This window comes from Stigmatopora nigra, chromosome 2, assembly GCF_051989575.1.
Source record: "Stigmatopora nigra isolate UIUO_SnigA chromosome 2, RoL_Snig_1.1, whole genome shotgun sequence".
Taxonomy (NCBI): Eukaryota; Metazoa; Chordata; class Actinopteri; order Syngnathiformes; family Syngnathidae; genus Stigmatopora; species Stigmatopora nigra.
This window is the reverse complement of record NC_135509.1, coordinates 6,058,258-6,081,503: the sequence shown is the minus strand read 5'-3', so window position 1 is coordinate 6,081,503 and position 23,246 is coordinate 6,058,258. Positions and strand designations below refer to the sequence as shown.

General features: G+C 37.4%; 1 protein-coding gene across 4 annotated transcripts in view; it reads left to right on the top strand.

The window, feature by feature from the left end:
* lama2 (laminin, alpha 2) overlaps positions 1 to 22,308 on the top strand; it is a 99,230-nt gene extending 76,922 nt beyond the window's left edge. For 3 of the 4 annotated variants that reach the window (XM_077709200.1, XM_077709192.1, XM_077709182.1), the window contains 29 exons: positions 103 to 236; positions 1,509 to 1,668; positions 1,745 to 1,869; positions 2,342 to 2,504; positions 2,620 to 2,764; positions 2,864 to 3,002; positions 3,609 to 3,620; positions 4,221 to 4,341; positions 4,913 to 5,068; positions 5,799 to 5,849; positions 8,874 to 9,025; positions 9,276 to 9,452; positions 10,163 to 10,334; positions 11,663 to 11,743; positions 14,120 to 14,232; positions 14,404 to 14,497; positions 14,591 to 14,686; positions 14,800 to 14,880; positions 14,978 to 15,055; positions 16,332 to 16,410; positions 16,613 to 16,744; positions 16,887 to 17,017; positions 17,099 to 17,318; positions 17,459 to 19,369; positions 19,557 to 19,642; positions 21,101 to 21,371; positions 21,737 to 21,842; positions 21,919 to 22,064; positions 22,141 to 22,308. In XM_077709200.1, coding sequence (XP_077565326.1) covers positions 103 to 236; positions 1,509 to 1,668; positions 1,745 to 1,869; positions 2,342 to 2,504; positions 2,620 to 2,764; positions 2,864 to 3,002; positions 3,609 to 3,620; positions 4,221 to 4,341; positions 4,913 to 5,068; positions 5,799 to 5,849; positions 8,874 to 9,025; positions 9,276 to 9,452; positions 10,163 to 10,334; positions 11,663 to 11,743; positions 14,120 to 14,232; positions 14,404 to 14,497; positions 14,591 to 14,686; positions 14,800 to 14,880; positions 14,978 to 15,055; positions 16,332 to 16,410; positions 16,613 to 16,744; positions 16,887 to 17,017; positions 17,099 to 17,318; positions 17,459 to 17,613 — 2,967 coding nt within the window. In that variant the 3' untranslated portion in view covers positions 17,614 to 19,369; positions 19,557 to 19,642; positions 21,101 to 21,371; ... (1 more) ...; positions 21,919 to 22,064; positions 22,141 to 22,308. The remainder of the gene's footprint in view (positions 1 to 102; positions 237 to 1,508; positions 1,669 to 1,744; positions 1,870 to 2,341; positions 2,505 to 2,619; positions 2,765 to 2,863; positions 3,003 to 3,608; positions 3,621 to 4,220; positions 4,342 to 4,912; positions 5,069 to 5,798; positions 5,850 to 8,873; positions 9,026 to 9,275; positions 9,453 to 10,162; positions 10,335 to 11,662; positions 11,744 to 14,119; positions 14,233 to 14,403; positions 14,498 to 14,590; positions 14,687 to 14,799; positions 14,881 to 14,977; positions 15,056 to 16,331; positions 16,411 to 16,612; positions 16,745 to 16,886; positions 17,018 to 17,098; positions 17,319 to 17,458; positions 19,370 to 19,556; positions 19,643 to 21,100; positions 21,372 to 21,736; positions 21,843 to 21,918; positions 22,065 to 22,140) is intronic. The other variant, XM_077709208.1, reaches the window with a different exon arrangement.
* The last annotated feature ends 938 nt before the right edge of the window (positions 22,309 to 23,246 follow it).

The window sequence follows — 23,246 nt, the reverse complement described above, 5'->3', positions numbered from 1 at the left end:
GGCCCTTGTAGTCCAAAATTTAACATTGTAGTCTTTGACAATCAAAAATGTGATGTCCACACAAATGGAAAATAATGGCTTGCTTGTCAATCTATGTTTCAGGTTGATTTCCTGGCTTTGGAGATGAGGAAAGGCAAGGTGTACTTCCTCTGGGATGTGGGTTCAGGTGTGGGACGGGTAGAATATCCTCATCTCACCATCAATGATGGGAACTGGCACAGAATTGAAGCTTATCGGTAAGAGTTGCGAATCCTATCTGCTTTATGTATAATAGGCAAATACTGTTATAACCAGATCCTTTTTTCCTTTGATGCTGACAATATATTTATAACAACAGTACATAGAAAAACACTCATTACTCTTTTGAAAAGCAGCATATGTGTGAATAAGCTACTGTGAATAAGCAAATTGGATTTGACCCGGCCAAACAACATATCATAGCAAACATCAAGAGACAGCACCACCCAATTAATTCTCAGGTTACCATATTGTGACAGATGTAGAAATACGGAATCATTAAATCCCGCTTTTAGGCATCAAATGAAAGACATATGTATATATTGTATCTAAAGATTGCAAAAGTTCAGAAATACTCATATTTTATAAAGTTTATAAAGGCAACAGCAAGGCCCAAGCATGCAAACTGATATATTTTGAATTTCTGAATTTTCTTCTTCTTAAAAGGCCTGAATATTCTGTTCTTTATAGATCTAAAACAATGTTTATTTTAGCTTTTTTTAATATATTTTTAGATTTTACAAAAAGATTTTTGAGCTAAAAACACAGAAAAATATTGAAAACCCATATACATCTATATCTATAATTTTAATTTGATCCTAAAACAGAAAGTCGGCATTCATGATTTACTTTCTCGGGCTGCACAAAATGATGCGGCGGCCCAGATATGGCCCCCTGGCCGCCACTTTGACACCTGTGCTGTATATCATAATGAAGGTGTTTCCTGAAAATCCAGTTTTTAGTCCACTATTATCTTTAGAACATAATATTTCCCCTTTTGGTTATTTCTTATGTCTAATGACCCAGTCAACTACCTGAAATAGAAAGTAAATAAAAACTCAAGACCAGGAGGCAACCTTTTTTATTTCAAATGCAATTGGCTAAACCACATTGTTTCACTTGGGGAAATCTAGCATTAGTTTTGTCTGCTTCTGGCTCTTACATAACATAGAGTGCCATCTTTCTCTTGCACATTCCCTCAGTAAAGAAGGAGATAGTGGTGTGTGGGGACTTTGACTTTACGTTCCCCAACTGTTGGGCAGGATGAAACAACAAATTCAAGGTGGCAGATCAATTTCAATGTACGTCTCAAAGGTCCCGCCTGTTGCAAAGCTGTCTCCGCAATCACTTTCCCTCATTCATCATTTTACTTTGCCAGTTCATAAAGCTTGATTTCTTTTGACAGAACACGCGCAGTCGTAAATGTCCTCCAGGAAATATGCACTGGCAAATAAAATTACCTCCTAATTTCTGTCTGTCTGCTCCCACAGTAACGGATTGAACGGTACCATATTAGTGTACCCGCTTGAAGGGCCTAGGGCCGGCATGGTTCCAATCCCAAACAGTGCAAACTCGCCTGTGTCTTACACCATCCTGGACGTGGACTCGAACGCTTATTTGTTTGTTGGCGGGATCCTCGGCACAATTAAAGTAAAGTTCAATTCTTTTTTTGGTTTAGAAGGGCTGTAAACTTGTATATTTATTGACATTGTTGTTTTTCTTTTAGAAAGCAGATGCTGTGAGGACAACGACATTCACTGGCTGCATGGGAGAAACCTTCCTGGATGGAAAACCAGTTGGACTTTGGAACTATAGGGATAGGCAAGGAGACTGTAAAGGATGTGTTGTAAGGTATGAAAGCACACACATGACTAGAAACATTATTCTACTGTGTTAATAGGAGTTGTATAGTAGTAGAAATTACAGTATGGCCTTGATACTACAGAGTAAAATATGTGTTTACTGTAATTTCCGGCCTATAAAGCGCACGTCTATGAGTTGCACTGCCTAAATTTTACAACATTTTTAAATATATGGATATAAGCGGATGGAAATTTAATTGAACACAAAAGTTTGGACCAATCATACAAAGTGTTATGTGTTTGTTCATATATTATACTCATATTTCATATACAAGACACTATAATTTGCTTTCTTGCAAAACTATAAATAAACCTAATTGATAAAACCTGTCACAAAAAAACATATCATTTCGTAAATTCCTTCTTCTATTTAACAGGATTTCATTTAGAAAAAGTTATTCCTTCTGCTATTTAACAGGAGTTCATGTTTTTTCCCCATCCTTTCTTTATCAATTTGTCAGCCCTCAGGCATCAAATGGCGAAGGAACTGTCCAGCTGGACGGAGAAGGCTACGCCGCAGTGGGACGACCCACAAGATGGAACCCAAATATTTCCAGTGTTACATTCAAGTTCCGGACATTTGCATCGGATGCATTGCTTATGTATATGGCAACTGAAGATATGGTATTAAAGCTGAATACGACAATACAACATAATACAATCATGTTGTTGTATCCTGTAATTTTACGCAATTACTGTCCCTCAATGCTTCTTTTCTCCAACTTTGTTCACTTTTTAGAAGGACTTTATGTCTTTGGAGTTAGCTGGGGGCAAGGTGAAGATAAACTTGGATTTAGGATCAGGAGTCGGAAATGCCATATCAGCACACCGTCAAAACGATGGACACTGGAAATCCCTCACCATGTCTCGCAACAAGAAGCAAGGTAAGTCACATAAGTCACATTTTACTGTTCCTAAAACGGCACGTGCCTGCTGTTTTGCTTCTGTTGGTCTTTAAAGCTTTGTGGATTATTTTTTTATAGCCACAGTTACTATCGTGGACATTGACACTGGTGCTGAAGAGAAGATCGCGGCCACATCTTTAGGGACAGCCACTGGGCTGAACCTCAAGGAGAAGCAGAGCATTTATTTTGGAGGTCTGCCAACCATTGGAAACTACAGGTAATTCCATGCTGTTAGTATATTAAGGCCTGAATGAAGTGGTTGTAGTAGAAGACATATTAAGATATGTTTATATTGTTTCTAATGATAGTAATCAATCTAAACTTCAGGGTTGATTGACAAAGACTGATTTTATATTTTATCCTAGTTTTACCTCATAGAAGCATAAAGATGCTTTCATTTATTTAAAGGTTTGGTGTACTTTAACTACAGGGCACTATATGAAAATTCATCTTTAAAGTTTATTACAAGTTAAATATCATAAAAGGTCTAGCAGAATTGGGCAATAAATTCCATTTATGAGGTAGGGAGTTGAAGATTTATATTTATCCTCTTTTATTTCAAGGTTTGCAGATTGAATTTGTATTTGAGCATACTTTTGTAAGCAGAAGCATCTGAAGCTTTGAGAATACAGAAAATAAATAATAATAATAGTAAAATACTGTAACCCAAATGTATGTTTATTGAGCCTGAATGAAGTAAAATATCTTGACTGAATAACCCCTTTAACTCTGTTAATTATACAATAATACAACAAAACTACATCTATTTGTTTACTGTGAAATATGTTTGCTAATGTGCTAATATTGTGTGTTTTCTTACCAGCATGAAATCCAGGTAAAAAGAATACTAATTTGCCTTTTACAGCAATTGTAACTGTAAATTGCTCTCTGCATGACGCTGGCCGCACTGATGCTAAAGTGCCATTTAGGCCACAATTTGTGCGTGCATGTGTGTTTATTAGTCCATAAATGGCTCTTTCTCTTCCACACAGCAGTTGGAAATCACTTTTCCTGCCCTTTATACACCTGGAAGTGACATTTGTTCTTATATATTTGGCATCATGATAATTCAAATATATTTTTGAATGGATTTCTAGTTCTCTGTGACAACAAACTGCAAATGCAATTGGAAAATTGTATTTGCAATAAAATATGCCATATGATACAATGAAAAGTACATTAGATTGTTAAAATATGTTGCCATCAACATGAACTGGACTTAAATCCAAAGCAAATACATAAAGAGGCCTAATCATTCCCCATTTTTAATAACAAGGACAAATGGCATATTCTGATTATGCTCACTCTGATATCATTTCAAAGTTGATCATCCACTGTGAAGCGTTTCATGCTCCAATACTAATGGAGACATGATTCTATTACTTTGGACTTTTAAGATATTGGAAATCCTGATCATTGTAATGTCTTTTTTTAGGCCAGAGATTACACTGAAGCGCTATGTTGGCTGCCTTCGTGAGATTGAAGTATCTCGGACTCCATATAATCTCCTCAGTAGTTCCGATTACACCGGGGTTACAAAAGGATGTAATGTTGAGGTAAGACATCTCACCTCTTATTTAACCACACTATTTAAGATGTATTTGGTAGCTGTTACCATGTGTAATGTAACAATAATGTGTTTTTTTACGGGAAGTGATGGATAAAGAACATGTGTGTATGCTATATTTTTCAAATAACATTTTATGACTTTTTTCAACTCTGTTTACATGTTTAAAAAAGCCACATTACACCTCAGGCTGTGTCAACTCACATTCAGATCCTAACATTTGATATCAGAATAAGTCAGCACTATGTTGTTCAGTAAATTCTATTGCTTCGATGTTATTTATTATTATTTCCTGGTGGCACAAATACTGTACACTACCCTGACTATAGTGGAGTTACTCAAAGTCATTTAAAGTATTCATTGGGGTTTCTATTCACTAATAGAATTTATTTATACACTCAGGCAGCTGTTGTTAATGCACAAAAGAGTTGAAAAGCCTACGCTTGTGTATATATAAACGGTTGGCACCCTCCTTACTGCATATATTTCGAAGGTTGGCAAGTTTTGCAATCATACTTAAAGTGAAACATTTTTCTAATGTGTATTACATTATTTCATAGAACCTGTACACAGTGAGTTTTACCAAACCAGGATACGTGGAGCTCAGTGGTCTAACCTTTGCGGTCGGGAGTGAAATCAGTCTGTCATTCAGTACCATGGTGGATACTGGCACTCTGCTCTTAGCAGTGGGTGGGCCACTGCCTATTGACCAACAGGTAAGCAAAATGTATTTATATTTTTATTGATGTATTTATATATGGATTGTAAGTGTAGGTATGGTATGGATATATATTTTTTCAATCCTGGATATTTGCAAAATAATGTATGACACAAATATTGATGCTGGAAATATTGCTATAACAGACATTTCGTCGGACTAACATACCTTATAAATATATAAAGTTAATGAAGTAATTTCCCCAAGGATTGAACTGAGCTGATATTTTTTAATGTACTATACTACTACTACTACTACTACTACCACCACTACTACTACTACTACCACCACCACTACTACTACTACCACCACCACCACTGCTACTACTACTACTACCACCACTACTACTACTACTACCACCACTACTACTACTACTACCACCACTACTACTACTACTACTACCACCACTACTACTACTACTACCACCACTACTACTACTACTACTACTACTACTACCACCACTACTACTACTACCACCACCACTACTACTACTACCACCACCACTACTACTACTACTACTACTACTACTACTACTACTACTACTACTACTACTACTACTACTACTACTGACACTGCAGTTAATTCGTTTATCATGCTGATTGAAAGCGTATATATGAAAGATTGAATTACTAGTAAAACTATATGCTGCCAGTCTTATGCCATACTAATACTATTTTTTTTTCATGTTAAGGTATATTTAGAAAACTAAACAATGCAATCCATGACAGGTCCGTAACAGAAATGTCATCTCTAAGAGGAAACGCAGACAATCAGGCGAGGTGAGTTTATTACACACTACACGCATGTATTCAACCAAACATACACACATTTTCCCTAAGTGAATTCATGAGTGCGTTTTAATGAAATTTGCATTTGTGGGCAAATGGACCATTTTTCTGAAACATGAGTTGGACACGGATGCCAATAATCGCATACACGTGCACATGTGCGTGCGTGTGTAAACACAAACCACTGGCTATTAAGCTGAGTGTATGACTTCACCCTTGTTGCAATTTCATTGCCTAATGAGGTTTCACTGGGCTGTCGACAGTGCTCATTATACTGTATTCGCACAAGTGATTGTGCACCAAACCATCACCATTTTATCTCCACTGTGAATTTTTTGATTGGTGTCAACACAAATTCTATATTCATAATTGCTTCTGAGGTGTTACGATGCACCTAAAAAGTGTTTTATGAGACATTGATAAAGGGATAATGATGTTTGGGGTATTATAAATTCCGCTTTTTAACAGGACACAGATATTTTTCATCGATAGTAGTATCATAATTTATGCAGTAAATAACGATTATGCTGGATTTGTACGTCATATTTGTGTTTGTATGTATTTTTAAAGGTAATCTAACAATGCCACTGAGCACATCTGTGAAAATTGTAGGTTAATATGTACTTTAGCTGATGTAAAGTTTTTAGTGTGTAGTTCTGGAAGAAACAGTGTGTGAGTGTGCGCTTGCATGTGCGGGTGCACGCTCAGATAAGGTTAAGCGAGGTTAAGAACACCATCAACTCAACTTGGCCCTGACTAATGGGCGTGTAAAAGTGGGACAGAGCAGAAGAGAGACAACAAGAAAGGGAAGATGGAGGGTATTTAGAGGTCAAAGGAAAGCTTTGCAAGGTTGTGATGTCTTTGGAAAAGAAAATAATGTATGAAGTTTGGTAAGAAAGCAAAAAAATAACGAGCAACAATAACAAAGGAACGTTACAAAGACAGTTGGGATAAATGCATATTGTAAAACAAAAAAGCTATAAACAAGACAAAGAGGGTATGTGATCTTTCTAGACAATCATAGTGACTCTTCATTGTTATTGTTTTAGGTCTAACAGCTATTTTATGTACTTTTTGGAGCGGAATCAGAAAACATTTAGGTTTTTTTCTCTATTTTTCAACCCTAAAACGAATACCTAATAGAATTTTGATGGATGGATTGATTGATTAAATCAAAAACATAGTACTACTCCTATTGTTTTTGAATTGACTAACAACATAGATGAAGAAAAACATATGATGCACACATGACTATACAAAAGTCTGCTGTGCATTATCCTACCTGATTTCTCAATGAATAAAACAAGCTACAGGAATACTTACTTCTCAATGGATATCTCTTGTATTTTTCAATAACCATCCATGGTCAAAAGGAGCTTTCTACTTAGCTCTAACCAAAAGAGACGAGGGTGTACTTTATAACAACCCCACTTGTTATTTAAAGTGCCCCATACATAAAGTTAAGTTGAATTCAGAAGCTTTTTTAGAAGGTGTCAAATGTGAAAGACAGCACTGAGTGTTGAAATCTTTCCTGCAAATGTGGTTAGTGTGCAGGTTACCTCAAGCATGTCAGTGTTTGATTTCATGCTTGTGTGTACATGTGTCCTCCACTCACTGTGCAAATGTACAAGACAGATCATGTGTGGTAAGAGTGAGAGTCTTTTGTCTGAATGTGACAAGTGATGCTCTCTATTTATGTGTGTGTGTGCATGTGTGTGTGTGTGTGTGTGTGTGTGCAGGCAGCACAAGCCTGTGCCATGTTGTAGCTACATCTCGGTTCAATTTGTCCCCCGACCTCAAATTGAAATTCCATTTTCAAGTGGTAAATTGTCTCTCACTTCGCCCTGTGGCACACAGTGAATTAAAATTCAAATGAGGCTGACCTTGCACCGTTGCTCTCTAACACCTTTCTGTCTGTCTCTTTCTCTCCTCCCTTCATCTTCTCTCTCTCTCTTTCTCTCGCTGTTCTGCTCTCTGCCCTCTCATCTCGTCCCCCGATTATCCTCTCCTCAGCGTTCCTCTCATCTCTTGTTATCCTTTCCTCCCTGCTTTCTCCACCTCCCCGATTTCTCTTGGTAGAGCCACAATCAACTCCACTTTCCCCTTTTGCAGCTTTTCTCTGCTCTTGAACTTTCTCGCTCTCCAACCTGCCAACTTTGTCCACACATGTTTGCAATCATTCTTCTCGTATTTGCTCCTCCACAAAGGTTGAACATACTTCCAGCTCTGGTTTATTTTCCCATTTGGTCCACTTTATTTGGTCAGGTGTACTTCGCATATCAGAAAGTTCATCTTTTCAGATATATCCTGGGTAAAATCTGTCTACGGTCTCTTTCTGACATACCTTGATACTATCATATGACATTTTAAATCAACAAAACTTCAGTATGTTGAAGTCTTTAACCTTGTCGCATAATTTATTTTGCATGGAGGAGCTGCTGTAGGAAGCCAGGAAAAAAAAAATATATAAGTATATATAATATGGAAGTCTATGCGGCATTTTTTTAAGAGAACAACTGGCTAAATCTAAATATACTTGTATAATGGCAATAACAGCATTCAATTCAATTTAATATACAGGCTTCCGTTAATATACATTATCAATAAAAAAACAATATAACAGTCTGTCAGTGGTTAGATAGAAAAATAACAAATTGTAATCAAGTATTCATCGCAGGCCTAGATAGCCACACTATTAAAAAAAAAAAAGGGCGACCTAGAGTCCAGACGATACGGTATTGTTTTTTTTAAATTTCAGACGCGTACAATTGTAATAACCCTCCATAAAGTAATTAATAAATGGAAGTGAACCTGAACAAATGCAAAGGTTGTCCTGTAAAATTATTATTCATGGGAAATGGCTATAAGCAATCTTCAACAAATTGGCTGTTTAGTGTTGTGCTGTTGTGGAAATGGATACATTTCATCTTCATTACTATCTGGTAGTCTCCAGTGCATTGAATGCGTATTATATATTGTGGCCTAATGAAGTTCATTCTCCACTCTCTCCCTTAGCCCTTCTTCTCAGTGATGCTGAACAAAGGCACTCTAGAGGTGTTGGTATATACGGGCAGCCACAGTCTGCGCCGTGTCATTAGACGGCCCGAGCAAGGCATCTTGAGTGATGGAAGAGAACACTCGCTGCGCATCGAAAGATTACCTGGCAGGTTAGTCAGTGAGCATGTAGTATGTCTCCATCTGTTACCCTGTTTTTCCCTCACTGTGATGTAAAATGCAAATGTTAGCTGAGCAGTGAAGTGGCGTGACAAATATTCACACTGAATCCACAGTACTTCTATGGAAGTTAGCTGATTTATTCATTACACAATCAATGACTTTACATAATACTAATATATCACTGTCTTCATTTCCTCTGTCATATCTCATTTTAATGTTTAATTTTTATATCTCCAATAGATCTTTTGCAGTTCAAGTAGATGAGGAAGCAAAGAGAGAGTCGCCATTGCCCAATGATCAGCCAATCATATTGCAGCGTGTGTTCCTTGGTGGTATTCCTGCTGAAGTGGAGCAAACATCTAATAGGGCCAATGTCCCATTCCAAGGATGTATATGGAACCTTATGGTCAACTCTGTGTAAGTACACCCAAAAGCCATGGAAACGTAATCATTTGAACAATTGAAGTAGTTGTATTTTTTAATATCACATCCCTTCCATCCACCGACACTCATTTGATCTCATCACTTCACTTCGTTAGTCCTAAAATGTTCACCTTAACCCCTGAGCGTGAAATTTTAGCAGGACAGCCTTCATTATGACGAGGACAATGCAGGCTTTGTCTCTTTTTGCCCAGTAGGCAGTAATAGATCTGTCTCCCTGCATAACCATATTCATGAATTTCATTGTACCTGACTGTCCAGCTCTCACCTCACTTCACCCCTGTTAACCCAACTCCTCATGTGATGCTGTCTTCTCCCACGCTTGTCTTCCACACTGTGTATTTCATGTACATTACAATTGAACACCCCTAGATTTATCGATTTTGCATGGGTAACAGACATGTAGGTGTACTTGACATTTTGAAGGATTGTGGTCTGAGGAAGATAGTTTTTAATCCAAATCATTGAAGGCACATGAGCAAAAGAATAGTAAATCAGTAATGTGAATATTAGGCTGTTATTTAAAAGGTGTTGTTTGCTTTAATCGGTTAATGACATCTTAATGTTTTATTTTGTTATTAACTTACATCTTTTCTCTTCAAGACTTACATTATTTTAACAGGTTGGTGTCATTATAACTTGTTCTTCTTTAGAAAAATAACATACTTGTTGTCTCTCTCTTGCAGACTGTCAGACTTCTCCCAGTCAGTGTCCTTTGAAAATGCTGAAATTGGCCAGTGTCCCAGCGTTTTACCGCTTCTTCCTCTTCCTCATCCAACAAAAGTGACTGAAAAAGAAGTCCATGCAACCAAAGTACCCACTCTTGCTCTCAATACATCATCTCCTGAGGTTCCTACTGTGAGTATCAAAACTAAAGACACATTTTGCATAGCAATTCCCATTTCTCATCATTAATATTTTACGAAGGAACAATATTGCCTATTCATCCATCATAGCTCCCATATCGTATTTATGATCAGTTATCTTCTCGTCCTAGTCTGCAAGATTTTTTACTCACACTATGCACTCAAAAATGTCATTTTAGTTGTAAAACAATGCCCATAATAAAATATGGATCTCCTCAGTGGATGGCCAGAGATAGTGTCATAACTAAGGCAAACACATGGCCTCTCAGTCACTGGCTGATTTTCAAGGGATGTAATGCAGCCACGGCCTTGCTGTGTTAGCTTAGCTCTCCATCACCCCACACTTGCACAGCCCATTAACTGTTCTTTATTGTCCCGTTAGCCTTGAGCCACTAAACGCCTCTCTAGCAGCCGGCGGTGGGCTGTGAAGTCACACTGATGTGCAAGCTAACTGTGCATGCCAGCTATGTTTTATGGGCCTGCAGGAGTCACAGCCGTGCCTGCCTGCAATGTTAAGAGGCAGATAGACAGTCAGTAGTTTGTCTTGTACCCACTACCTTGGCATGCCGATACATTACTGGTTGGAACCTTGAGCTAGTTCACAGAAATACGTATAACAATAATTTGTTTCAAGAGGACTGCAACAAACATCAGTTTCATTATTTATTTTTTTAATTACATATACATTTTCAATGTTTTTATTTATATTTCAATTCAAAAAAGAAAGAAAATGATTGCAAATTTAGAAAAACAGTAATAATGGTTTAGCATTATACATTCTAAGAGATTCAAGGCCACATATATTTCACTTTTTAATGTTTTTTATATACATTTATAAGCATAAGGTCTATGAATTCTGGATGGTTGCCAGGGCTGGTGCTTTAAGCACTAATTTCACAGGATTTATACTCATTTAGAGGTAGAGACAAAGTCAAAAGTGACCTTTCAATACAGCTTGTTAGTCAACAATATACAAGCACTGGTGTCAGAGCTTTGGTCAAATGTGTCATGACACATAATGCTTTTGCTTCGTTTTTTGCATTTTGCCGCTTTCTGCTTTTGACTGTTGCTCTTCGTCCCCGTTTCTATTATTGGCCGTGTATCATCATGCAAGAGTGCAATACATTTGGGGGGGAAAAATGAACACAAAAGGCAACGTTCATTTATTGTTTCTTTTTGCAGAAATGATTGCCTCAATGGGGCTGACGCTTAATTGCATTTTATCATTGCATGGCAAATGCTGCTGTTGATTAGAGTGGCAACTTGTGCTTCATGGCTGTACAATTAATCCCATTCTTCCCGCCCCCTGATGAATGACAGGAGCCTACAGCAATTGTTGCAGCTGCTGCCACAACTTCTGTTGCACCTACTTTTGCTGAAGTCTCGCCCACTGCTGACACGGTATACGCACACTTGCACACTTGAGCACACTTAAAATGTTTCCCAATAGAAATGGACACCCAGTTTAGCTGCATGAGATATGGGAGTGCAGTAATGTTGGTTGAGATTGGTTTTACGATTTTATTTATTTATTGCATTTTTCAGTTAAGTTAGAGGGACAAATATTTAGGAAAAAGTTTAATTTAAAATACCCATACAATGAGTTAATTCTGAGTGTAAATGAAAAAGCTCAATGTGTTTTGGGGGACTTCAACCATGCAGGAGTACAAAATATTTTAGTTAAATTGACATTACATGGCACTTTTATCATGTACACAAAATGAACAATGTGTGTGCCTCTATGACTTTTTGAGTGTGTGACCATACGAATCCGGTTAATCTCACCATGAAAATTATGTCTAGGTATATAAATGATATAGATTAATATATATTAATACTGTAAAGGCAATTAACGGTCATGGAATCATCTCACATGCTTTCCACTGTTGCAGAACCAAGTTTGCAAAGAGGTTAAAACAGCATTAAGGCATGTAATGAGTGCTCACTTACACTATGAGCAACATGGCAAAGTCTTGGAGTGCTCATCTCTGGAGTAATGAAACATTTGGGCTAAAGATAATAACTCCAGGCGGTTGTGAGAGTGGCTCATTTTGACCTTATAATAAGTCTCTTGTCTGGAGGAAACCTGCATGGTGACACACTTACACACGCACACACACACATGCACTTATACAAAATTGTGACTTAATGACTTCAAATTCTATCGGCATGACCTCTATGAAAAGACGAGCTGCTCTGAATGGAAAACCATCTCTCCATTGTTAGCCTGATGGAAAGCCACTGAAGAGATGAGAGAAAGGGAGGGAAGAAGAAGAGGATAAAAGAGGATAAGAAGAAGAAGATGCGGGCCTGGGCCATTGAAGATGAGGAGGAAAGGACTTGGTCGGAACACAGAGGCTTGCTCTTTTTTTTGTGTTGGCTTAATGGAAAGCCACAGGAGAGGGAGTGACGGCAAAAAATGAGGAGGAGAGAGAATGAGAGAGGCTCTTTTGTTGGTTGGGAGCTGGGTGAGGCGGAGAAAGAGAAGAAAGGCAGAGGTTGAGCAGGAGCGGATATGAAGACAGAGCATGATAAGAGGTGAGTGTCGGCAGTAACAAAGCAAGGTCGCCGTGCGGGGAATGTCTTCACTTGAAAGAGAACAGGAAAGCAGAGGAGATTAAGATACACACACAAAGAAGCACACACACTCAAATGGTGGCTCTAACTTTTGTCTCACATGTATGAAGGTAGTCAGAGGGGAGGAGAGAATTGGTTTTTGAGAGTGTTGATGATAGTTAGGGGAACTGGAGACTCCTTTTGTTGGATGCCTTTGTGCATTTTTGGCCTCTGAGAATATACAGTTTGCTTTTGAGTAGATTTAGTTTAGTTGTGATTTCAGGGTGAGATTAAAATCAACTTGGAAATGAAGAAAGGAAGAGAACATGTAGCCTGTGGCTTATTTATTCAAATTCTTGCTCATGAAGTACTTCAACAATACCTGGGGATACGTGCGTACATGGTTGAGACTGATTTAGTAGGCTGAGAAATAAGAAGTTAGAGGGCTCTAATGGTCAGAGAAGAAAGTGCAGGGGAAGTTTAGAGATGGAGAGGGGGTTGGAAGGAGGCACTTTCTGTTGTGTGGGTTTATTTAGGGTTGAGGGAAAGTGTTTTTTTATATTCAATCATCTATAAAGTTCAAATTCTTGAGTATATTTGACTCAATATGTGAATTTAGGATTGATTTTCATCAAAAAAAATATCTTTTTAAATATCCTTTTGCACAGAAAAATGCTCACATGATAATAAGAGGTGATGCAAGATATTTTTCCTAGTATGATGAATAATTTGATGGCCCTAATAATTAACCACAAAAACTCACATCAGACTTTTTTATCATTATGGATTTAGCAACTGCAGTCTGATTTGTAACACACATGACAGTAGAATACAAAAAGGCACAGAATAGTCCAAATGATTGATTAAGAATCTAAAGCCCCTGAGATTGATGACACTTGGAAGGTGTCATCGGGTAATGACTCAAAAGATTAATGAAAGCAAACTCAAGATATGCTTCAAAGAAAAGCAAGACAAGAAAGCATGAAACATGAATTTTGACAAACACTGGCAAACTTTACTCGTGTTGTAATACTGACATCTTCTGACCATATTGTGAATTACAAACTGTTTTGCTCAGAAGGGAAATACTACTGATAGGGACTGTTGCATTTTTACTCAATATATAATAAAACTTTATCCACTGTTGGATTGATTGACCAAGTGATTGCAATTTCTATTGTTGCATGTTTTTCTGACTTTTTTTTTTGTTCCAAATGCCAGGATTTATGCCCCTCAGCTGTATCCCCTGTAGCCCTGGAGAAGGCCTACCAATTTGGACTGAGCAGGAACAGCCATATGAGCTTTGCATTTGATGATGCTAAAGTGAGAGAAAGGTACATTTTCAGAATGTGGAGGAATAATGATTCAAGTAGATATTGCAACACAATTTGTAGTACATTTAGAGTCATAGTAGGTGGACCAAAACAAATATTAATCTCGGTAGACTTAACAAAAAGTAGTTTTGGAAATTGCTCAAACTCAGTGTGTATGTGTGCCTGTTTAAGGTTGATATTGGAATTTGAATTGAGAACACAGGAAGAATCCGGATTGGTTCTTTACATGGCCAGAATCAACCATGCAGACTTTGTCGCCATTCAGGTATGGTGGAACACTGCTTTTATGCCACCTTGTTTGAGCAAATAACATGATTAACTATGAGCTTTTGTAATATTTCCATCTCTTGTGGTGCAGATCAAGGACGGACAGGTGTGCTTGGGTTATGACCTCGGTCATGGCAACACATCTGGATGCGTCCCCTTCTCCATTAACGATGGCAATTGGCATAAGGTAGGACAGACATATTATTATTATTATAGACATATATCATTATTGCAGGTGTGCTCATTTCTTTCCCACCAGGCTGGCTGTCTTTTTAATTGATTTTATTTGTCTATTTTTAGATTCGTGTGGCTCGTATTAAACAGAGGGCCCACCTGGTGGTCGATGGACGCTTCAGTAAACAGATGATCAGCCCCAAAAAGGTTTGAAACTTGTTTTAAATAAAAAAAAAAGTCTTCTGCTAAGTGCAAAATCAGTCCATTTTGTTACAAAAACATGCATTTGTGTTTTGTTTTTAAGGCTGACCTGTTAGATGTGGTGGGCAAGCTGTATGTTGGTGGTCTTCCACAAAACTACATCAGCAAGAGGATTGGACCGGTAATGCAATGTAGAATTAATTGTTGAAGAACAATTATTTATGAGAAATGCAGAAGATCTGTCCTTGCCGGTCCTCGGGAAGCCATCGTGGATTCGGGTTTTTAACCCAACTGATCCTGCACAGAAAGTTTTTAGCCAATGAGATTTCTGCAGAAAACAAGAAGCACCTGACTGCAATCCACTGATTGCACTTGTAGGATACCTGATTGGTAAAAATGTGTCCTCTTGATGGGTTGGAATGAAAACCCATAGCCACTGTGTCCCTTTGTGGAATAGTTTGGACAAGTCAGGATAAAGTGGTTCAGAAAATGAATGAAAGAATGAAAGTATAGTAAGGTTTTCCTTCACGGAAGAAATGTAGACCTTATACTATTTGTGGGCCGAACTAAATTGCCAAAATTATAGGTGCTACTCAAAATATCAGTTCTAGTAAGTAAGTACGTTCTTATGCTGTCAAGAGGAATTGGCTCAGTAGATAATGTGTTGGCCTCCCAGCCCTCGTGTCCTGGGTTCAAATCCTGGTCGGTCCACTCAGAAATGAGGTTCTACTTAAACAGTTTTCTGCATAAGTACAATATTTGTTGGTGTCCCTCGCAAGGTAATACCTGGTGCTGTTAGTTTGAAAGCCACTATGGAAAATTAGCTCAATAGTTAGTGCATCAGCTTCATATAATGGCAACCAAGGTTCAAATCCCAGTCACTCCACCAAAAAATGAAATTGTACTCATACTGTTTTCTGTATAAGATCTTCATTTATTGGTGTCCCCTGCGAGGTCATATCTGGTGCTGTAAGCCTTAGTGTAATCATGGAGAATTAGCTCAGCAGTTAGTGCATCTGCTTCAGAACCTTGGTGTCCTGGGTTCAAATCCCAATCTGGAATATCATGTGCTGTAAACTCTTATGTTGCAAAGGGCAATTAGCTCAAGTATTCGCTTAGCATGTGAGAAGCAGTGAGATTTATAATGTACACTGTGTCTATTGGAGACATGTGGCCTAAGTGGTTAGTGCATTGTCTTTACTCTGGAGTGTCTGGGTTCAAATCCTGCTTTGACCTGCATTTGGACACTTGGGCTTTTGCATCTATAGTAAGGCTTTATTTGTTCATAAGAATTACTATGTATATGGTAAGGTTTTTTCCCTTAAAAACATGTATAGTAAAGCTTGTTTCATAATAAGAAAAGGATGACCATTTGCAATTAGCCCTTTAACTGTCTATCTATTGCTAAGCCGTCCCTTTTCTCAAAACCTACTGACGTCCCTCCTGTCTGCTCCTAGATTCTTCAGAGCATCAACGGTTGCATCCGCCGCTTAAAGATGGTGGGAGGTCCTGTTAGCACAAAAGCTTCCGGCACAGGTAACAATGTTTTTTTTTTAACTGAATAGCTTCTAAAATGTGTTCATACTGCATTTTTAACTTATCCATGCACAAATTTAGATTAAATAAAGCTGGAATCCTTTCTGATGTGTTTTTATAATTCTGTCGGCATGATCAGAAAGAGTTCCAAACATTTATTAGCACTCTTTTCCTTCATAATTTTATCCCAATCTTCTCCAAGGTCGTGCCGAGGCACTTACTGAAGACTTTAACCTTGACATGGCGACGCCAATGTCCAGTCACATGGTCGGAAAATGCTTTACTGCCACTGAAGCAGGAACTTATTTTGACGGAACAGGCTTCTTGAAAGCAGGTAAGATGACATTCAGCAACATTTATTTTCCTTATCCACAGGGGGATATATATAAGATTTTAGTAAAAATAGCCACGCAAAGTTCTTTAATGGTTTCTTAATTTAGTTTCTCAACCTTACCCACCATTCTCTTCATTTTTAGTGTCAAACTACAGAGTAGGACTCGACGTCTCCATCGCATTTGAGTTCCGAACCAGCAGAATAAATGGCGTCCTTTTGGCCATCAGTAACCAGGGCAACGATGGGCTTGGTCTGGAGATTGTTCAAGGCCAAGTAAGATGAAAAAATCCAGTATTAAAAGGACCTAAGTACAATGATGTGAAGCTACCAAACCCATTCCTGTCCCTCTTGTAGCTCCTCTTCCACGTCGACAACGGCGCCGGACGCATCACTGCAATGCACGTTCCCGACGCCAATGGCTTCTGTGACGGCCAGTGGCACGCAGTTGTCGCCAACAAGGCTCGCCACAAGGTTGAGCTGCTGGTGGACGGCAAGCAGAGCAACGCCCAGAGTCCCAACGCACGCTCCAACACATGCGACACAAATGATCCCATCTACGTAGGAGGTTACCCAGGTATGAAACTCATACATGCAGACTTAATAGTACAGTCAGTTATAGCATCCTTGTTCTTATGAAGACTTTATTTATCAATAAGTGGACTGACTGCATGTTGAAAATATCCCGTATTGAGACTCCATCCACATGTTGTCTAGATGGTGTTCGTCAGGCAGCCCTGTCCAGCCGAACATCCTTCAGAGGTTGCATGAGGAACCTGAAGATCACCAAATCCTCCAAAACAATGGAGGTGCAATTCAACAAGGCTCTGGAAGTCAAAGGAGTTCAACCACTCTCATGTCCCACTGCGTAAAACACACAACCCACATTGCTTTTTCCATTTCCTACTCTGGTTTTTGGGTTCTGGCTTACAAACCGCTTGAGTTCTGTCTGACTTTTGTGCACTCAATAAATACGGAATGGCTTCTTACCAAAATGAAATATAATGTATTTTTCCAAAGTACAACTAAAGCAACTAATTGGTTCAAATGTAATAATTTAACTGGCGACTGTTAAGCAAAAATCACATACTAAAACTCCGTCATGATCATTTGTAGCAAACTGTGATTTACTTACATTCTGAAAATAGTAATATAGTATATGGCATTGTAAAAAATAAACTCAAATCTACCCAATATAATTTTCCTCTTTGTTCTCATGTTATTTCTGTCTTTATTTTATATGTTATTCTCACACTTTTTCCTATGTCACTTATTTTCTTCTGTCATTTAACATCCCTTCCTTTGCTTTACATTAATATTCACAGCACTGAGCCACCTGGAGGACCATTGGAATGACGTGAGGATGCCCACAAACTGTTAGACTTGGTCCCCACAAGACTGTGTACTGAGTCCTCTTCTGTACTCCCTGTACACATATGACTGTAAACCAACTCACCAGTCTAACTCCATCATCAAATTTGCTGATGCCACCACTGTGGTCGGACTCATCTCAGGAGGGGATGAGTCGGCCTACAGAGATGAGGTCAACAAACTGTCATTGTGGTACTCAGTGAATAATCTCACACTGAACACCACAAAAACTAAATAAATAATCCTGGATTTATGCGAACACAGCATTGATCTGGCTCCACTCCTCACGACCTGTTCCAGCTGCCGCCCTCTGGCAGACGCTTCAGGTCTCAAAAAAGGATGGAAAAATAGGCTTAAGGGTGAGGTTACATAAAATATGTTGGGCAGTGATCTGCCTCCTACTGGCTGACTGAAGGTAAGTGAGGAGACAGTGAGACAAAAATCAGAGATATATTTTTGCATCTTTTTGTTAAACATGCATTTGTGAGGATATTTTTTTAATATATATACATTTCTCCCCATAAGTGAGCCCAAAGCTTTTAATCAAAGAACCACATTTGATACATTTACAACAAACACAACAAGATAGTACGATGCAAGGGACAAAATAATCAATTGCCCCTAAATACGAAAGTATATGTTATCATAAGGGTGTTGATTTGTATGAAATGTTCCATGAAAATCTCTCAATTCTGAATATGGTACATTTTCAATCTTTGAGTGCAATTTGACTAATTTCCAGTAGATGGGGGTAGTGGAAAGGCAACAAATTTCCCCCTGCTTGCAGAATAAACATGATTCTCCATAGTTTTAAAATAACACATTCTCCTTGCAAAGTATCAAATAAGAGATTAGGCAATACTGAAGTATTTTAAGTTTTCATCAGTACAATTCCGTGTGCACTTACGCTTCAAATTTGCAGCGTATTTACAGCCCCACCCACTGACTCATGCGTATTATTATGAAATCAATGCATTTTTTGTTCTTAAGTATTAAAGTCCACCCAAAAAAGCATTTACAGCATCCCCCTACACAAACACACTGACTAATGCACGTTATTATGAAAAGAATTTATGTTTTTTGTGTGTCTATTTTCAATAGGCGTGGCCGATGTCAGAGTTCAAATAGGCGACGTCAGACGCCAAAATAGTCTTGCGAGCCGAAAGGCTGCACGGCGTGCACTGCAGAGCTGCTCAGAACTGACGATTTCCCGAAGAAACTCTGACAGACTTCGCACAAGACGATGCAGCACATTCAGTATGTTGTCGTTTGGGGATTTCGAAGCCCCAGTTCTGGTCTTAAGAGCGATAAGAGCATGCATGATTCGTTGGCGTGATGTAGCCCCACGTGTGTGCAGACAGCAAAATGTTTGCAAACAAATCGGCTACATTGCGTTGGCGATCGCTCTTTGTTTTTAAACTAATCATTCCTTTGTGTGTTTCAGTCCTTCATCGAGCTCCGACTGCTGGGAAAGATCAAGAATGTGGCCAGAACGACCAGAAAGGAGCAGCTTGTCGACGCCATAACAAAGTGAATCATTTTTAAATAGTTCCGATTTTCACATCCGTTTATTATTTAAACACCATCGCTTAGAATTCAAGGTTTTGCGCAATTGGCTCGTTTTCTATCAAAACCTGTGGATAAGTCATCCACATAAATGCCATTAGTGGATGTGTAAAGAATATACAGTAATCCCTCGATCATCGCGGTTAATGGAGACCAGACATGGCTATGATAAAGGCAAAATTTAAAGTAAGGTCACCCCTATTTAATTTGAAAAAATAATACTATAGTGGCAAGTGAAGTAGCTCTCGCTTGTGAGTTTCAATGTGGATTTTCACATTTTTTCTGAATTAAAAAAAAAAAATCTTTCATGTAGTGGAATTGTGCACTAGCTCCTTAATTTCTTATAAAACCAAGGCTAAACAGTAATCTTGATTATTACGGTTAATGTAGACCAGACATGGTTGCGATTAAGGAAAAATCTTAAGTAGGGTCATCCCTATTGTATTTAATTTATTTTTTAATTACTATAGTGGCAAGTGAAGGAGTAGCTTCTCACATTTTTCTGAATTTAAAAAAGTAATCTGCCAATTAAATAAATTCTATAATTTTAGCCCCTTAACTTTCTTAAAGACCTCAGGGTTAAACAGTAATCCCTCAATTATCGTGGTTAATGTAGACCAGACATGGCTGCTATAAAGGAAAAATTTAAAGTAGTGTCATCCCGATTGAATTTAATTAAAAAAGTACTATAATGACAAGTGAAGGAGTAGCTTCTATGTGACTTTTCACATTTTTCTGAATTTAAAAGTAATCTGCCATGTAGTGGCACTGTGCACTTAAATAAATTATATAATTTTTAGCCCCTTAACTTTCTTAAAGACCTCAGGGCTGTGATAAAGAAAAACTTAAAGTAGGGTCATCCTTATTGAATTTAAAAAAATAATACTATAGTGGCAAGTGAAGTAGCTCTCGCTTGTGTTTCAATGTGGCTTTTCAAGATTTTTCTGAATTTAAATAAATCTGCCATGTAGTGGAACCGCTAATATTTGATGGATTAAAACAATCATGTACTTTTACCCCATTAACTTTCCTAAAAACCTCTGGGCTTGGACCTTTTAGTTTTAAATGTGGTTTTGACAAAATATAACTGAGGCATTTATTCAACCGTAGTGCAGGGGCCATTTTTGACTCATTTTAATGTATGGTAAAATAACCTTTTTTCTTGGCATAAGAAGGGGAAAATGAAGCTTTTTAGGATATTTTTTTTTAAGAATGAATAGATTTGAATTGATTGACTGAAAAACTAAAGGTAAAGTAGTAGGCCCCAAATGTTTTATTTTTATTTTTCAAGATAAAAGATTTCCCCAATTCTGGTAAAACCTTCCTTGACCATTTGCAAAGATTGATTATGGTGTAACATCCAGCACTGATCTATGCATTTTAAGATAAAAGTTGAGACCTTGCAAACTTTTTTTTTTCCAGAATTCCACCCAAGTCAAGATGGACCACACCACTCCTGACATTCCTGCCGATTCTGGTAAAATCTCACTTGAAAATGGTTGAGTTAAAAAACATTTGCAAGGTCTTGCCTTTTATTTTGGAAAAAATGTGTGGATTAATTCTGGTGTAACATCCAGCACTGATCTATGCATTTTTTTTTTCAAGATAAAAGGTAAGACCTTGTGAATATATTTTTTACTAAACCATTTGCAAGTGAGGATTTACCTGAATTGGGAGAATTCCACCCAGTCAGGTAAAACCTCACATGCAAATATATTTGCAAGATCTTTCCTTTTATTTTGAAAAAAAATGCATAGATTGGTGTTAGCTTAACACATGGCATGGATCTATGCATTTTTCAAAATAAAAGTTAAGACTTTGTACTTGACTCCTTGTTTCCAGACAAAACCTTGTGAAGTTAAGTTATTCCGTTTTATTTTGAAAAATGCATAGATTGGTCTAGTGCCAAGCTATGCATTTTTTCAAAATAAAAGACCTTACAAATGTTTTTATATTTTCCCAAACATTTGCAAGGTCTTACCTTTTATTTTGAAAAATGCATAGTGCCAAGCTATGCATTTTTTCAAAAGTCTTTTAACCCTTTTTTTTGTTTTCCAGAATTCCACAAGGGGACCTGATTTCTGCATATGAACAGATAGCCTCAGACACCTTAATTTTTCTGTCCTGGATGGTGAACCAGTTTTGTGATTTTTCAAAATAAAAGGTAAGCCCTTCTCATTGGTTTTTTAACTAACTTTGTGCCTTAACCCCTTTTTCAATTTTCGAATCTTCTCCACCAGGGGGTGGAGAAGATTCGATTTTTTACGATGCTGGACCAACAACGGGAACCAATCTACAAACTTTTTCAAAATAAAAGCTGGAGCTTTTATTTCCTGTCTTTCCTGCTGGTGACAGGAGGAACTACTTCATCTTTTCAAAATAAAAGGTGAGCCCTTCTCATTGTTTTTTGAACTAATTGTGTACTAACCCCCCTTTTTCAATTTTCGAATCTTTTCCACCAGGGGGTGGAGAAGATTCGATTTTTTACGATGCTGGACCAACAACGGGAACCAATCTACAAACTTTTTCAAAATAAAAGCTGGAGCTTTTATTTCCTGTCTTTCCTGCTGGTGACTGGAGGAATTACTTCATTTTGCTCAAGTTTTTCAAAATAAAAGCTTTTAAATTTATGCATGTGTTTTGTCTTTAACAAAAGATACAAGTCATCAAAGTTAAAATATTTTATTTACAAGTAAACATTTTAAATTTGGAAAAAACACTTAGAAAAAAATAAAAAAAGCAAACACTTAGAAAAATAAAAACACTTAGTAAAAAAAAAAACTGGGGAAATAAACACTTAGTAAAAAATGGGATAAACACTTAGTAAAAAAATTAACAAAAAAAAATGGGATAAACACTTAGTAAAAAAAAGGGGATAAACACTTATTAAAAAAAAAGGGGATAAACACTTAGTAAAAAATTAACACAAAAAAATGGGATAAACACTTAGTAAAAAAATTAACACAAAAAAATGGGATAAACACTTAGTAAAAAATTAACACAAAAAATGGGATAAACACTTAGTAAAAAAATTAACACAAAAAATGGGATAAACACTTAGTAAAAAAATTAACTAAAAAAATAGGAAACTAATAGGGAAAAAAATTAGGCAAATTTTTAAAAAAAAACTGGTGGAGTAAACACTTAGGCAAATATATCTGGGGGAATTAAGAGGCATAAAAATTGAAAACAAAAAAATGGGGAATTAACTGGCAAAAACATTTAGGCAAAATTATTTTAAGAAAAACACAGTAAAAAAAAGGGGGGAAAAAGAGGCAAAAAAATTGAGAAGGGGCAAAAAAGGGGGAATAAATATGTAGAAAAAAACTGGAGAATGAACACTTAGGAAGAGCAAAGGGAATGAAAACATTTAGAAAATAAAATTTGAAATAAAGGCTTGGCCATTAGAAACTTGAAATTATGTATATACAATGAGGTCCATACACTTAGGGAAAAAAGTTGGGGGTATATATACTTGGAAAATGAAATTAGGAAAAAAGTTAGGGTGATGAACTGAAAATAAAAGCTGCGGAAACAGAATTGTAAAAATTTGGAATTCCTGCTCCAA